Source organism: Pelodiscus sinensis, chromosome 25, assembly GCF_052426305.1.
Source record: "Pelodiscus sinensis isolate ZL-2025 chromosome 25, ASM5242630v1, whole genome shotgun sequence".
Lineage (NCBI taxonomy): Eukaryota > Metazoa > Chordata > Testudines > Trionychidae > Pelodiscus > Pelodiscus sinensis.
The window spans coordinates 12748956-12765681 of record NC_143076.1 but is presented as its reverse complement, the minus strand read 5'-3'; the positions used below and the strand labels follow the sequence as shown (position 1 = coordinate 12765681).

The 16726-nt window shown below is 48.5% G+C and overlaps 1 protein-coding gene across 4 annotated transcripts in view; it reads right to left on the bottom strand.

Annotated features, from left to right (window-relative positions):
- Positions 1 to 16726, bottom strand: part of KIRREL3 (kirre like nephrin family adhesion molecule 3) — a 782703-nt gene that overhangs the window by 179518 nt on the left and 586459 nt on the right. For 3 of the 4 annotated variants that reach the window (XM_075909300.2, XM_075909298.2, XM_075909299.2), the window contains one exon: positions 4840 to 4997. In XM_075909300.2, the coding sequence (XP_075765415.1) occupies positions 4840 to 4997 (158 nt within the window). Of the gene's footprint in view, positions 1 to 4839; positions 4998 to 5677; positions 5866 to 16726 lie in introns of those variants that run through there. The other variant, XM_075909301.2, reaches the window with a different exon arrangement.

Genomic DNA, 16726 nt, shown 5'->3' with positions numbered 1-16726 from the left:
AGAGTGTTGAGAAACTGGAAAGGATCCAGAGGCGAGTGCCAAAGACTCTCAAAGTGATGGGATGTGAGCCATCTGAGCAAAGGCTGAATTAACTAAGTATGTTTATTCTGGAGAAGAGGAGATGAAGGTGAGATATGAAAGTGGTCTTCTGATACTTGAAAAGCTGCCATAAAAAGCATGGAGAAAAGCTGTTCTCTTTTGCCACAGAAGGGAGGAGAAATGGCAACGGGTTCAAATTACAAGGCAGATTTAGATTCAACCTCAGGAAAAAATGCCCACCTGTAAGAACAATTAGGACAATGGAACAGACTGCCCAAGGATGCCATAGAAGCGGGAGGTTTTCAAAAGGAGCCTTCTGCCTCAGATGGTTTAAACACAACAAATCCTGCATCTTGGAAGGGCTTAGAGCAGATGACCCTTATGGTCCCTTCTAACCCTACGGTTCTGTATTAGTGCAGTAAAAACTGTTACAAGACGCTCTTCCAGGATAGAGTAGTTTTACTAACTGCGCTTGTGTGCCTAGACTGTGCGGAGGTGGGAGGTGCCGACTGAACTGTCGCAGCGCTTTGATTGGCTGCAGAGGGAGGGCCTAGCTCTCACAATCAGTATTGTGTGCAATCAGCACGCACCTCACTTCATGTGTCCTTGTTTTAGGTACGTGTCACTTTAGTAGTACTGGTAGGAAAAGGCTACGTAGAAGCACACTAGCACAATCAGGCCATCCTGTTCATAGGCAATGGTAAACAAAATGTCTTGTGTGTTACACGCAGAACCCAGATGGGCCGCATGCAGCCCGCAGATTGTGTACTACTGTAATACAACCGTAGCAGTGTTCCCTCTAAGCTGTGGGGCAGCACAGCTTAATAGGGGATTAATCAGCTCTGCCCAGCCAGAGGCTCAGAGCTGACTGACGAGGTGGGGTTGATTAATCACCTGTGGAACAGTGCTGCCACGCAGCTTAGAAGGAACACTGAACCATAGGTGCCAATTCCCTCTCCACCAGGATGTTCTCAACTCCCCACCCCCACCCCCAACCCAGACCCTGCTCCTACTTCCCCTCTCCCCCCAAGTCCTCACCTCTTACCACCTTGCCCCCATTCCACCCCTTTCCCCAAGCCCTTACCCTTGACCCATCTCAAAAAGATATAATGGCATTAGAAAAAGTTCAGAGGGCAACTAAAATGATTAGGGATTTGGAACGGGTCCCCTATGAGGAGAGATTAAAGAGACTAGGTCCCTAGGACTTTTCAGCTTGGAAAAGAGGAGACTAAGGGAGGATATGATAGAGGTCTACAAAATCATGAGTACTATGGAGAAAGTGAATAAGGAAAAGTTATTTACTTGTTCCCATAATATAAGAACTAGGGTTCACCAAATGAAATTAATGGGCAGCAGGTTTAAAACAAATAAAAGGAAGTTCTTCACACAGTGCACAGTCAACCTGTGGAACTCCTTGCCTGAGGAGGGTGTGAAGGCTAGGACTATAACAGGGTTTAAAAGAGAACTAGATAAATTCATGGAGGTTAAGTCCATTAATAACTATTATCCAGGACGGGTAAGGAATGGTGTCCCCAGCCTCTGTTTGTCAGAGGGTGGGGATGGATGGCAGGAGAGAGATGGCTTGATCATTACCTGTTCAGTTTACTCGCTCTGGGGCACCTGGCATTGGCCACTGTTGGCAGATAGGATACTGGGCTGGACGGACCTTTGGTCTGACCCAGTATGGCCGTCTCCCGGGGAGCATCCGATGCTTGCTCTCCTCCCCCAGCCCTCCTCCAGCTTCTGAATGCTGCAAATCAGCTGTTCACTGGATTCTGGTAGCACTGGGAGGGCAGGGAAGGAACAGGCATGGGTCACCCACAGAGTTAGCACCTATAAATAAAACTTATTCCTCCTCCCATATGGGAATAGGTTTTTAGGCATCAGAACTTGGAGCTAGGTGCCACAAACTACCAGATGACACAAAGGACAGAGCTGAAACTAGGACCTCACACCTCTTGGCTCCTAGAGCCGCATTCAGCCACCCTCTCGGTTTCACTTCTGAGCACAATCTTGTCAATCCAAGACTACAGTAACTCCAAGCCATCGTTCTGCCCATCACTCACAGTGTCACTAATTGGGATGGAAACTGCTAAGAGAGGAAGCTAGTGTTCTCTGCTTGCCAGAGGTTGCTGCTCAACGTATTCAATTTGATGTGCTGTTCAGGGCTCTGGAGACAATCCCCTGCCATCCCCAGAGACTCATTTCCTCCCAGCTGCCCTGCCAAACAGCCTCTTAGCATCACTGTACCAGGGGAAGGGAGAGAACGATCAGTTCTGGACCCAGAGCCATGTCACTGCTGTGGCCATTTCCAGCCTCAGGGCGGCATCAGTGAGTGGTTGTGATCTGTTGGGTGACACCCATCCACTGCTGCATTTGCACTTCCCTAAGGACAACACAAGCTGACACCAATGGGAGTGTTCAGAGACAGCACGTAAAATTGTGTGTTAATAAGTGGGTAAGTCTGAGTCAGCCTAAGTTAATGGACAACTCACTGAAGGGCTAAGAGAAGCTTTGCGTCATGTTCAAATTTGCCCTTCTGGCTCCCCAATTATCTCTGCTGTCCCAGCAGCCAAGGGTCTGGAAACAGAGGGAGAAACACCAAGAAACTTGGGGCTAGATCATAAATCATAGAATCCTAGGGTTGGAGGAGACCTCAAGGGGTCATGGCCCCCTGCCCAAAGCAGGACAAAACCCCACAAAATCATCCCAGCCAGTATTACTCCCCAAAATTCCCACTGGAGACCACCCAGGGTTACAGTAGCATGGGTTTATTGTTTGAGGAATTAGCACTCCACTATATGCACTAGATGTTAAACTAAAGAAGATAGAGAACTCCCACCAAAGGTTTAAACTAAAGGAGAACCAGCTCTCTCTCTCTCTCACACACACACACACACACACACACACACACACACACACACACACACACACACACACACCTCCATTTATTCACACACATTCATTCCTGCCCTCAGGCACTCACACACTTACGGGTTGTAGAAGGACACAAGGCATGTTGGTTCTGGAGGGTCTGTCTGCTCATTATGGCTGGGGAGCTGGTCAGGAGAGACACTAGCTATAGAGAGGAGCTTCTCAGGAGCAAGGGAAGAAAAAGAAGAGAGTTTCACATGTGCTCCCTCTCCTTTTATTGTGACTGAATAGGCCCTGTGACTCATTCACCTCCTCACCAGGGAGCATGCCCAGACTTCCCTTTATCCAGCAAAGCAGCAGTTTGATGACTCATAACCATGTGCTCTATGTTCCTAGACTTGCAGTTACACTCTCTCTCTCTCTCTCTCTCTCAGGAGACAATGCAGTTTAGAGCAAGTTACAAACAAAGTGGCTGAGAGTCACAAAGCTTACAAAGTTGCAGCTTACAGTAAGTTTCTGAACTTATAAAGCAAAGCTGCTGAGTGTTACAAAGTTGAAAAGTTTGACACAGATTACAATGAGTTGCAATTTAAAGTCTTAGAGCTTGCAGTTAGTGTATTTTCAGAAAATGCATGTGTAAAATCAAGTAAGCTCAGGCGGAGGCTTTTTTATGCAACAGCCAGGACTTTGTCAAGCTGGGTTTTATAAACTTCTAGGTTACCTCCCTAGGTAACCTATTCCAGTGCTTCACCACCCTCCTAGGGAAATCATTTTCCTAGGGAAATAGTTTTTCCTAATATCCAACCTAGGATATCTCACCCGCTGCAACCTGAGACCATTGCTCCTTGTTCTGCCATCTGTCAGCACTGAGAACAGCCTCTCTACATCCTCTTTGGAATGCCCCCATCAGGTAGTTAACTTCTGCTGGTGCAAGTCAGCACAGCACCACTGAGTCATGTAGTAACACGAGGGCCTGAAACATAAGCCCAGGTATTGCAGGCTTGGTGTGAGGCCTGAGGCCTAGACAGCAGTGGTCAAGACTTTGCTAAAATAAAGCATAGTGAAGTTGAGAGCAAGAGGCAGGCCCTGCTCACAGAAGTTGGCAAGAACAGGGCTGATATTACAGAAACACTCCTATCTAAGAGGTACTAAGCACAGGCCGTAAGCACATTCCAGAGGAATGGTAGAAAAACCTCATGAAGAAACATCTTGGTACCAACACCTCCTCCCCCCACTCCCCCAATAGCAGGTACATACAGACCCAGGTTTAGGGCAGGATCTAAACCTGACAGCATGACAGACAGAGATCCAACTCCTATGTAGAAGGAAATGAGTGGATCTAGGTATGTCAGAGGGTGGCAACCTGATACATCAGGAATGATGTGTAACTTGTTTGTTCCTATGTATAAAAATGTACCCCAAGGGAGTTAGCTGTCTTTGCACCCCCTAGGGGGCAGTGAGACCGCTCACTGGCTGAGTCACGTCCATTATCACGGGCACACGTTCTTAGCCTACCTGTGGACATCTAATTTGGGGAAGCTATTTCTATGCTTCATTTACAATAAACCTGGCTGGGTGCCTTCCATCCTTATGTGATTTGTGGTTTTGGGGGGCTCTCTTGGAGTCTATGATATTAGCTATCTGTGCAGAGATAATATAATATACGGAGGGAGCACATGCATGCAGCTGAATGGTTATCATCACTGGATAGAGCAAGAGACCTGCCAGGAGACCACACCGGGGGGTTCTGGCAACCACAACTCAGTGGGGTTATTGAAACTGACACCGGTTGAGGACATGGCCCTGGATGCATAAGACGAGCCACAGTTCTGCTCCAGCCCGTGATGAGCGAAGGACACCTCTATGAGGTGAGCGGAAGAGCAGTTCCAAGTCCCCAGCCCTATCGCAAACTCCAGCCCCCCTGACCTTGGAGTAGGTGGCTCCATTTATCACGTCTCCGTTCCGCATCCAGATGATGGAGGCTGCTGGCTTGGCATTGTCAGCATGGCAGGTGAGATTCAGGGGATCCCCAGCTCTCAGACTAATGACCGGGCCCCCAGCAATTACTGGGTCATCTGGAGGAACTGCAAAGAAACAGACAAGAGAAAGAATGCAGTTTACAAGCTTAAGCCAAGCTACCTGTTGCTTGCAAGGTCTATGCCTCCAGTGGCAGGGCACATGTAGTGAAAATGGCAACCATGGACCAAACTGTGCTCTGGTACGCCCCTGCAACCCCAAGGCAGTTGGCATCCACCGGGCTGTGGCTGGTGGGAGAACATAACCCACTCTCAGTATCATGCAACTTCACTTTCTTTTGTTGCTTGCCCATTAGCTGCGCCCCAGAGTCAAAACATAGCAGCAGGCAGGCTGACACTTAGGGGGCATAGACAAAAGAGACAAGGGATACGTTTTCAGCAGAGATTTGAAATGAGATGAAGGACTGATTGCGTGGTGAGATGCAGGAAAGCATGAACTAGCAGAGAAGGGTCTCACACAAAACAGGGGCCAGAAGAAAAGAAAATAGGGTGAAGGCAACACAGAAAGGAGGGAGACTCAGATTAAACAAGAAAGAATGACAAAGACCTCTGAGGCTGCTTGAGCCTGTCCATGATCTTATGCTGCAAAACAAAAGAGCAGCACATGTCCTTTCAGCCCATAACAGGGTTATGGAAAGCAACAAGAAAGAACAAGTCCCGGGGAAAGCAGCGTGTGTATCCCCTATGCAACAATCTACACCGACTCTGAGAACAAAATGGCTGCTAACCTCTGCATGCAGGGAGAGTTCTTTGAAACAGAAAGGGCAGTACACAGGAAATCAAGCTACCACTCCCAGACCTGGATAGAACAATACACAGGTGACTTCTGAACACATCCATGGCAGTTTAGAAGCACAACCTAGAAAGAACAAGATGTGAAACCAAAAGCACTGGCCACTGAAAACCCAGCACTTTGTGCTGGCAAATTTAGAGTTTTTTCTCCTTCAAAAGCCTGAATAATTCCCAGCCTGCAGGTGTGTGTGTGTGAGACCGACGGGGGGAGGGGGGAGTTTTGCAGAGCACCTGATGCTGTGAGGTTCTGGGGCTTGGTAAATGTCTGTGGTAACAGTTGATATCTGGTTTTTATATAAACAAATATTTTAACTTCTTCAGAGAGTTTGATCCTGGAAGCTTGAGGCCTCCACAGCCACACACAGAAGGGTGCTTGCGTTGTCAAACCATTGCAAGAAATGGTGAAAATGTTAAATGTGAAAGCTTTGTGGAAGTTCATCCACTTGAGATCTGGAGTAACAGCTGTGTGATCTCAGGGCTGAGCTGGCTATTTGCACCTGACATTTGTTTGCTAGATCCCAAAGGGTGTGGGTACTTTCAGTGTTTGCAAGGAGATTGGGGGAAAAGAGGGTCTCTGGGTTGAAACCTTTATTAACAATCATGACTGAATCAGCTCAAAATGCTGGAACCAACATGTTTCTCCCATTTATTTATTTATAATGTTGCTGACTGCACTCACCTAGTGAGATACGCACAGCTCATTTTATGAAGGCCCCAGGGAGAGAGCTGTCATGCAAGCTAGAGTGCTCCATACATGAGCGAAGCAGAGCAAGGGGCTTGGTCTAATAGAACAGACAACAGCAGCGAGCAGACACAATTTCAGTCTGTTTTACACACTGACAAGGAGAAATGACTTATCATAATCAAGCTAGGGGCCAAATTCATCTCTAGCTGCACATTCACTGGAGTCAGACACACCAGAAATTCACCTGACCCAACATTTCTGTCTGTTTCGCTGTGACCAGGGACAAGCACCTCAGCTGATAGGACAGAAATCACTGTTACTCTGTCGAAGTTGACAGAACTATACCAGTTTATACCTGTTGAGGATCAGGAGTTTATACCAGCTGCTTGAGACTGTGCCCCAGAGCTAGCTACCCAGAGTAACATTTCTCATGGCACAAAATTACGATAGCCTTGCCCCCACGCTTCTGGGTATAGAATCATAGAATCATAGAATAATAGGACTGGAAGGGACCTCGAGAGGTCATCGAGTCCAGCCCCCTGCCCTCAAGGCAGGACCAAGCTCCGTCTACACCATCCCTGACAGATGTCTATCTAACCTGTTCTTAAATATCTCCAGAGAGGGAGATTCCACCACCTCCCTTGGCAATTTATTCCAATATTTGACCACCCTGACAGTTATGAATTTTTTCCTAATGTCCAATCTAAACCTCCCCTGCTGCACTTTAAGCCCATTACTCCTTGTCCTGTCCTCAGAAACCAAGAGGAACAAATTTTCTCCTTCCTCCTTGTGACACCCTTTTAGATATTTGAAAACCGAATGGGTAGTTATACTTCACTCAGCACCACGGAGCCAGCAGCCGGGGTCTGATCTGGATGTGGAGTCTGAGCGCTGCAACACATGTAGTGAGTATTCAAAACTGGTGTTTTGGTTCAGCCCATTAGAATGATGAATGGAGGTCTGGAAAATTCCCCTTGGTTCACAGATTTCAAACATTCCAAACATTGAGAGGATTGGGCCAGAAGAAGGGGTGGGGGTGTTGTTTGGATATAGACTTTTCAGCAAAAAGTATGTTCTATCTATAAAGCCCTGCAAATCCACAGATCTCTCTTTATATCCGTGGGTATCCATATCCATGGATGTAGCTGCGGATAGCCATGGCTCTTTATCACAGATATGGATGCAGATACAAATTTTGTATCAAGAACCTTGCAAATGTGCAGATATCTGCTTTATATCCACGGGTATCCACAGCCAGAGATGGGAATGCAGATACATGAGGCTCCTTTTTGTGGCTATGGATGAGAATATGGATACAAATTTTGTATCTGCACAGGCCTCTATCCATCTAGTACCTTGAAGGCTTCCATTCACCTAATACTTTGCAATCTTCGAGGTATTTCTCCTCACCTGCCACGTGACACAGGGAGGTGCCGTTATCCCTGATTTCTGGAAGGGAAACTGAGGCACAGTGTAAACATGGGTATGTCTAGACTGCATCCCTCGGTCGGCAGAGGGATGCAGATTAGGCAGGTCGACATTACAAATGAAGTGGAGATTTAAATATCCCGCACTTAATTTCCATAAAAACGGCCACCGTTTTTGCTGATTCAGCATTGTGTCGGCAAAAAGCGGCAGTGTAGAGCGGGATTTGTGGAGAAAGAAAGTCTTTTTCGACAGATCCTGTAAACTTCCTTGCAGGAGGCATAAGGGATCTGTCGAAAAAGGCTTTCTTTCCCGACAGATCCCCCTCTAGACTGCCATTTTTTGCCAACAGAGTTCTGAGTTGGCAAAAACGGTGGCCATTGTTATGCAAATTAAGTGCGGGATATTTAAATCCCTGTTTCATTTGCAATGTCGATCTGCCTAATCTGCATCCCTCTGCTGACAGAGGGAAGGAGTCTAGACATACCCTAAATGACAAGTATTAGAGGGGTAGCCATGTTAGTTTGAATCTGCATAAACATCGAGAAGTCGTGTGGCACCTTATAGACTAACAGATTTATTGGAGCGTAAGCTTTCGAGGGCAAAGACCCACTTTGTCAGTTTCATATCTAAGTGACTTGACTAAGGTCACACTGGAAGCTTGCAACAGAGCAAGAAAGTGAACAGAGTCTCCCAAGTTCTAAGCTGTTGCCCTAACTTCTGGGTCATCCTTCCCCTCTGGAAATTAACGTTCTGCACTGAGGTGTGGGCTGAAGGGGGCGTGTACAGCGATTAGCATGGTCTCTTCCTCAGCCAGAAGCTTGCCAATAACCTCCATGCAGATGGCCAAACCTCATGGTCCCAATCTGACAGAGGCATATGTGGGCACATTTCCTACACCCATTTGTGCCAGGGCTGAAGCCCCCTAACACGTTTCCTTACATGCAGAGAGCTAGGTTTCTAGTGCATGCGGCTGTAGGTCACACAGCATGGCTGGACTAGAGCAAGGGAATTGGAAGCTGGCAGATCTGAGCAGCTCCCAGTCACGGGAAAGGGCGGTGACATTGTATTTCTGGTTTCTCTGTAGTTTTAATGGGACAAAGTTACCATGGCCTTTTCTCTGCCTCCCATTACTTGGACAGGTCCCACGTAGCTGGAAGGAAACACCCTCATTCTGCATTTCTTTGAAGGGTGTTTTCAAGCATCTTCCTCTGAAGAAAGACTTTGCTGTGGGTGTTGAGGAAACATTTCAGATCTCAGCCTTTCTTTGAAATCTCCATCCATCAAGCTGTCAGAGGGCACGTCTCATGAGGGGTCCCAGCCTTGCTCTGTATCACACACCGCTGGGATTCAGCCTTTTCTGGATCTGCGAAATCTTTCGGAGCAGAGACACAGAGTGGCGAATATTGGGCAGAGGCAGGCTGGGGTAGCTAGAGGACATCCCCATCTGCTGGACACCAGTGTCATGGATCTCAGTCCAGCTTGTGGCAAGAAAGGCTTTGCATCTCCACTCAACGCCAGCACATTGGCATTAATTGGAGATTTCAGGCCAGAGGCCGAGAACTGAGTACACCAAGGACCCCAAGTGTGTGTGGGTGTGGGGCAGAGGGGCATTTTAAAGCTCAATGGTCCATGCACCCATGTCCTGGATCGGCTCTGGGGGGGAGGGATAACGAGCAGGCTTTTTACTCTCCACAGCTACTAATCCAGCATCTTTGCAGCGCTCCAAATCGACATTCCTCCCTGCGTATTGGAAAGGCGGCTTGCACCACAAGGAGCACCGAGTATCCCACCACATTTCAGCCCCTTCCAACAGGCAGAGCTGAGCTAAGGATGGGAGCGTGCGTGTGGTGGGGCGGGGGAGGGTGGTGCTGTCCCCGGAGCCCAAGAAGAAGAGTTGTTTGGGAACAAGATGGGGGCAAGGCGCTTTGGTGTCCCCATGATGGCTGACACAGCAATGGACAGACAGGAGAGGGAGTCGTTGCCTCAGCCATGCAAATAACAGGAGGGAAGGTGAGGCGTGTGATTCTGTCTTCTCTGGACAGGCCGAGTGGACAGCAAATGCCAGCCCCACCCCCGGCCCGATGGCATGGGGAGCAGAGGCTGCTGCAGGGAAGCTGCTCAGGTTACCCAGGGCAGTGCACTGTGCAGGCGGGGGCTCGGTGACGACTTGCCCTGGGAGCCAGTGGGCACCAGCTGAACCACATGACTGAGAATGTTTGAAGCGTCCTGAGCCTGCCTGGCTCCCACTTGTACATCCCTGCTTTGGCACCTGGGTTTCCTCAACGTATGGATTGAGAAGATGGCCCTCGGGAATCTTTGGTGGCTTCTCCACCCCTGGGCTAAGCTCAGGAGATGGCGGGAGCCCCCCCCCCCAACACCTCAGAATTGTCCACTCTGGCCACGTGGCTCTCTCCACGTGCTCCTCCTGGCTGGCTGTGGCACCCTCCCCCACCCCCGCACACACACCCTTCTGCAGCCAGTTCTGGGCATAGGAGAGTCCTGGGCCTCCAGCCACAGAACTGTAGAGAGACCTGCCCATCCAGGGCCAAAACAAATACTCAAAACAACTGAACCCTTTGCTCAGCCAGCTGCCCCTGCCTCATTTGCACACCTCAGCCGCTACAGTTAGTCCCCCATGCTTAGCCCCCTGTGTCTTCCACAACCCCACTGCTTAGCCGGGCACTCTCCTCTCCTCTCCTCACCAGTGTTGCTGCTAAGATTTCCCATCGGCGAGTGGAGTGAGTTTTATCTTGTGCACCCACACTGATATCATGTGTGCTCGTTCGGGTGTGCGACACTGTGGCACCCACCAGTGACTCTCTCTCTCTCTCTCTCTCTCTCTCTCTCTCTCTCTCACACACACACACACACACACACACACACACCACACACACACACACACACACACACACACACAAATTGTTATACAAGAAAAAATACTAAACCAAGGGATAATTAACAAGGTGCATGACCCTGCAGTACAGGAATCAGGGTGGGGTGGAAGGTAAGGGGGGGGGACTCAAGCCAGGGGGTGCAGGATTTAGGGCAAGGGGGAATATTGGGACAGCTGTCTGGTACAGATAAGGCTTGAGGCACAGAATGGTGAAATGAAGTGTTCCGGAAAACACTGCAACTCCGTGGCAGAACCAGGATTAGCTACCAAAGGGGCCTCATCCCCAGTTCCTTGCAACCACAAGATACAACTACTACGGCACTGCTAATAATCTAGTACTCGGAGCCTCTGGCAAGCGGTGTGGTGAGAGACAACTACCGTAAATTAGCGTATATAACCCGTACTTGTGTACAACCCTCACCTGTGCATAACCTGCGGTTTTTCCTGAGTGTGTAAACAACGTTTTAGCTTACCTGCAGACATGTATAACCCACGGGTTATATACACTATTTTAAGGTAATTGCACATACCAGGATAAACTGCATCTTCTGTTAGGTAGCCAACCTGCTGCCAGCGGAGGGAACGGAGAGCTCAGCGCAGGCAAGTAAAAATAAACTTGTATACCAGGCGGGGTTTGTAAAAACATGTATAACCCGTGGGATATATACGCTAAAAGACGGGACGTGGGGTGGGCTCCCTACCGGGAATTGGCATTGCTATGCTGGACAACCACAGGCACAACACTGCCTGAGTTGAGGCCTGTGTGCTGGGCCAGGGAGAGCAGGGTGGGGTTAGGCCTAACCTGCCCTCTGACTCAAGGACAATGATTGGGACGTGAGAGAGAGAGAGAGGGCCAGAGCCACAGCACCTCTGTGGCCCAGTAGTTTGGGCACCTACCTGGGAGGAGGGAAACCTGGGTCCAGCCCCGCTGCTCCGGTCATTCCTTTCTTTACCCACCGTCAGCAGGAGCAATTGAACAGCGTCAGCAGGAGCAATTGAGGGAACCCCCCCTATAGTCCCATGCTTAGAGCCTGCTCCTGAGAGGTGGGAGACGCCTGTGCACGCACAGGATCACCCCCAACCCTGGCTAGCCGTTATAAGTGGAGGGCACTGCCGCCTTCTCCTCCAGCCAGATGCCAAATGGGACCTGACCCACCAGAGATGCTCAGAGGCTGCCTATTGGATTGGGCACCTCATGCCACACAGGTGGCTGAAGGCTTCTCTTCCCCTTTTGGGGCTTAGCTGGCAGACAGCATTCGGATGCCTGGAATGGGTAGCAGAGGGCATGGCCGAAGGGCTATTACATACTCAGCGAGGGAACATTTGCAGTGGAGAGGAAGGTGCCAAGGCATTTTAAAGACCAAGAAGGTTTTCTCTGGTCTGTTCTTCAGAAGCAGAATAAAATTATTTTCCCCACAGGAAATGCACAGGGCGAGATGGAAGACCTGTTACCTGCAGACACTTCCTATTCCCCATTGACGTCTGCACACCGCCAGTCCTGGGAAAGGAAACTGACAACTTTTTAGTGGCCATGTGTTCTAATAATAGTCTCCCCACGTGGCCCAATCCTTTCTCTGCCCTGCCTGCAGAAAGGGCCTAGGTCACCAGGGAGGGAAAACACCCAAGCAGGGAACTGCTTTTCTCCCACATACTGTAAGTACCTAGTTTTCTAACCTATTGTTCTGCTCTTGCTTCAGTCTATTGGATTAGCAGTGAGTCAGAGGGAGCTGATAAGGAGACAAGAAGCACAGTGAAAGACAGAAAGAGAGAATGGGTCCTGATTACATCTTCCCAAATAAGCAGTTATCATCCCCCGGTTATTCATGTAGCCATGAATTATTGATTGGCTCCCGGCTCATTAACCAGGAGATCTGGTTGGGGAGGGGTGGACCTGATGAATAGAAATCAGCAGTGGCTCTCAACATCTGTAACTTTTATGAAATGAGGATGGACTCATTACTTTGCCATTCAAACTCCGGCAGAGAGGAGCCTTTAAGACAGAGCCGTGATCCATTATTCATCTACTGCACTCCCAAGATTTGGTTATTATTATAAGACATCACTATAGAATTTGGTCTCCTAATTTTTAATCATTGAGAGGGTGGAAGGATGAGTCTTTTGTGATAACTCAGAGATAAAAGTAGGAAGATTTGGGGGGAGGGGCAGCAAAGGGAATAGAATTAACTATGAAGGGTCTGAAAAAATTAGAAACAAAAATTGAAACAACTCTTTGCACAGGGTGCCTTTGTGACCTAGTGCTGACTAAGCTGGGCTACTCTGCCTGGAGAGAAATGGGAATGTTTACATTTACACAAGCACTCACAACATGCACCCACTGACACACATATACACAAATATGCAAGCTGGGGCATATTTGTGCACACACACAAGTACATGCACAGACATAGACCTACCTACTCAGAAGCACATGCACAACATACATGCAAACCAATATGTACTGAGGTGCACTCACAGAACCAGCACAGAAATGCTCAATCATGGAGTGAGCGGGGCATCGTAGGGTTCCAGGAGTGTAAAGGAGTCAGCCCTGGGGGATGTTACTGTACTCCAGAGTTAGCCTGTCCCAGTGCTGCAGCTACACTGCACTGGTTCTCAAGCTAGCACTGGTCTAGCAGTAGCAACGTTAATTCGGTAGCCCACGCTGCTATCGCACATCCTGAACAGTGTTCTCAGAGCTCTAGCTTGGTATTATCCCTCTCCTCTGGTGTATTTGAGGTAACTGTGTGGACAGACACCATGAGTTAACTAGTGCTTGCTCGGGTATGTCTGTCAAAGCTGCAATCACCCCCTTGCCTACGGTGTAGACAGACAGTCAATGTGAATTACCGCCACTGGGAACAATCGGTCTTTGACTGAAAGAGGCAGGGACAACCTGTGAAAGCAGCCAAGGGACCTCCCTCATCTGTGAGCCAGAGGGATGCAAGCGATAGCCTTAAAAGGCACATTCTAAGACACAGCTGAAGAAATAAATAGAAAGGAAGTGTGTACTGTAAGGGGCGTGTTTTAGGCACCATCATAAATTATCTGACGCCTGCCCTGCAAATTCTTACACACGCGAGTAGCCACGGGGACGACACGCATGGAGACAGTCACTCAGACACATGGATGTTTGCCAGGTCAGGACTGAATTAGTATCCCTCATATAACAGGACTGGCCACCACCCAAGCACCTGCTAGTGGGCAAAGGTGCTTTTACTGTATCCAGGGCCTGTCTTCCCCTTTACCAAACTCCACAGACCTTCTTTGGGGCTGGCGCTTTTATTAAATTAACATTATAATGGCCATACTGGGTCAGACTAACGGTCCATGTATTCTAGTATCCTGTCTTCAGACCATGGCCAATGCCTGGTGCCCCCAGAGAAAATGAACAGAACAGGTAATCCCTTCCCAATCACTGAATTCCCAGCTTCTGACAAACAGATGGTAGGGACATCATTTCTTCCCATCCTAGCTAATAGTAATCGATGGACCTATCCTCCATGAATGTATCTAGTTCTTTTTGGAACCCTGTTAAAGTCCTGTTCTTTACAATATCCTCTGGCAAGGAGTTCCACAAGTTGCGTGTTGTGTGAAGAAGTACTTCCTTTGGTCTGTTTTAAACCTGCTACCTCTTAATTTCATATGGCAACGCCTAGTTCTTATGTTATGGGAACAAATAAATAGCTTTTCCTTATTCACTTTCTCCACAGCAGTCATGATTTTATAGATCTCTATCATCTCCCCTCTTAATCTCCTCTTTTCTAAGCTGAAAGGTCCCAGTCTCATTGATCTATCCTGATATGGCAGCCATTCCATATCCCTAATCATTTTTGTCGCCCTTTTCTGAACTTTTCCCAAACTTTCTTGATATGAGGTGACCACATCTGCACACAGTATTAAAGGTGTGGGCGAAGCATAGATTCATGTAGAGGTCTCTGTCTTATTCGCTCTGTCTTTTCAAATGATTCCTGTTTGCTTTTTTTGACTGCTGCTGGAAACAAAGCTCTCTGGCAAACACAAACATAATCTTGCACCCCAGCTTCAGCTAGACACAATCCCTCCTACCTGAGAAACTCTTCCTTCCTCAGGGACCGCTGCATGAGACCCCATGCTCCTAGGGCTCCACTCCCCTCACTTCAAGTGCCTGATTCAACCCTGGTGCAGCTTATCCTGGCTCTCCCCCTCCTGTGACACCCAGCTAGGGTGTCCTAGTGCTAGGACTCAGGGCAGCTAGAGGAGCCAGCCTTTGAACAAGGCATTAAAAAGGACACCCCTGCACATTCTTGGCCACTAGCTAGCAAGTCAGCTGTACATTGCTGCTGCAATCAGAGAGAACCTTAATTATCAATATTTCTCTGAATAGCAGAGTTCCCTGGGGAGAAGCCAGCTCCTGAAAGTGGAGAGAGAAAAACAACCACTACCTCCCTCTAATTAATTTTGATTGCTTTTTTTTTTTGCATCACATTATTTATCAATTTGTGCAACATGCCTTTTCTTTTGAAAAAAGTATTAATGGAATCATCCCAGATGCTCGCTAATGGGAAATGGCCGCATGGCTGCTGGAGTGGAAATGTACAAATATATCAGCCTCTGCGGATTTCAAGGAGTAAATATATATATCTAAACAGATGAAGTGAGACTTGGAACAAGCCTCCCCAGGGGCCTGTTTGGTACGGAAATGGCTGAAGACGTGCTCCCAGGGCAAAGGTTCATTGGCAGGCAGGGGTGGGTCAGGGGAGTGGGTGCTCAGTGTTGTAAGACTCATGAGCAGAGCATATTTGAAATGATTATTAGCACAATGAGAACAGCCCCTAGAGACCTCGACGGAGAGCAGAGCCCCAGTGTACTCGGTAATGGACAGACACCCAGGGAGAGAGAGAGCTTAGTATCTAACACTGACAAAGAGTGGGAGGGGGAAACTGAGGCACAGAGACTTGCCCAAGGTCCCGGTAGACAAGGAGACCTCCTTGAGCACACAGTTGGTCTCCGGCTACATATAGGAACATCCACAAGCCCTAATGAGACTCTGCTCTTTAGCACAAACAAATCTCTGGCCAACAATGTGCCGGGGAAGTGGGCAGCTATGAGTTTTCTGCTTACACATAGTGGTGCAGTCAAGGAGCAGAACTTGTGAACTGGGTGCTCATCACATAGCAAGAGCAGGGAAAACAAACACGCCAGGCCAAAGTTTTTGTACAATCCATACACTGATAATTACTCAGCTAAACACACCCTAAAGCCTTAGTTAGGACAGTGGTCACCAAGCAGTAGATCAGGATCTACCAGTAGATCTTGGCGTCTCTGACAGGGGATCCTGACTGGTTAGGCCAGGAAGCTCTCAAGTGCTAGCTCTTCAGTTGCCCCTTCACCCACTGTCATGCTTCTCCTGCTCTCTGCCTTGGAGCTGCCTTTCCCCACCCCACCACCCCCCTTGCCCCGGAACCTCCTGCTTGCTGTGCAGAGTGTGGGAGGGAAAAGAGGGGGGTGCTGATATCAGGGTGTCCCTTCTCCCACCATTTCTGTACCCCATCTCCACACAGAGAGAAGGGGATGGAAAGACCTTGGCAATGCAAATCTCTGTCACTCTCACACTCTGGCTGTGTTTAGACTACATCCCTTTTCCGTAAAAGGGATGCAAATTAGACATATCGCAATTGCAAATGAAGCGTGATTTATATCCTCCCCGCTTCATTAGCATAAAGATGGCTGCTGCTTTTTTCCGGCTCGGAGCTTTGCCGGAAAAAAGCGCCAGTCTAGACGCGGATCTTTCGGAAAATAAAGCCTTTTCTGAAAGATCCCTTATCCCTCTTAAAATAAGGGGAAGAAAAGAAAAGAAAAGAAAAGAAAAGGAAGTGGTGGGCCCAATCCTTATTTTTAAACTTTCCACAGTCCCCCTGCAGTACTGTCGTGGACCACCAGGGGTCCGCGGACCACAGGTTGGGTACCACTGCTCTAACCCAATATCCTGTCAGTTCCAGA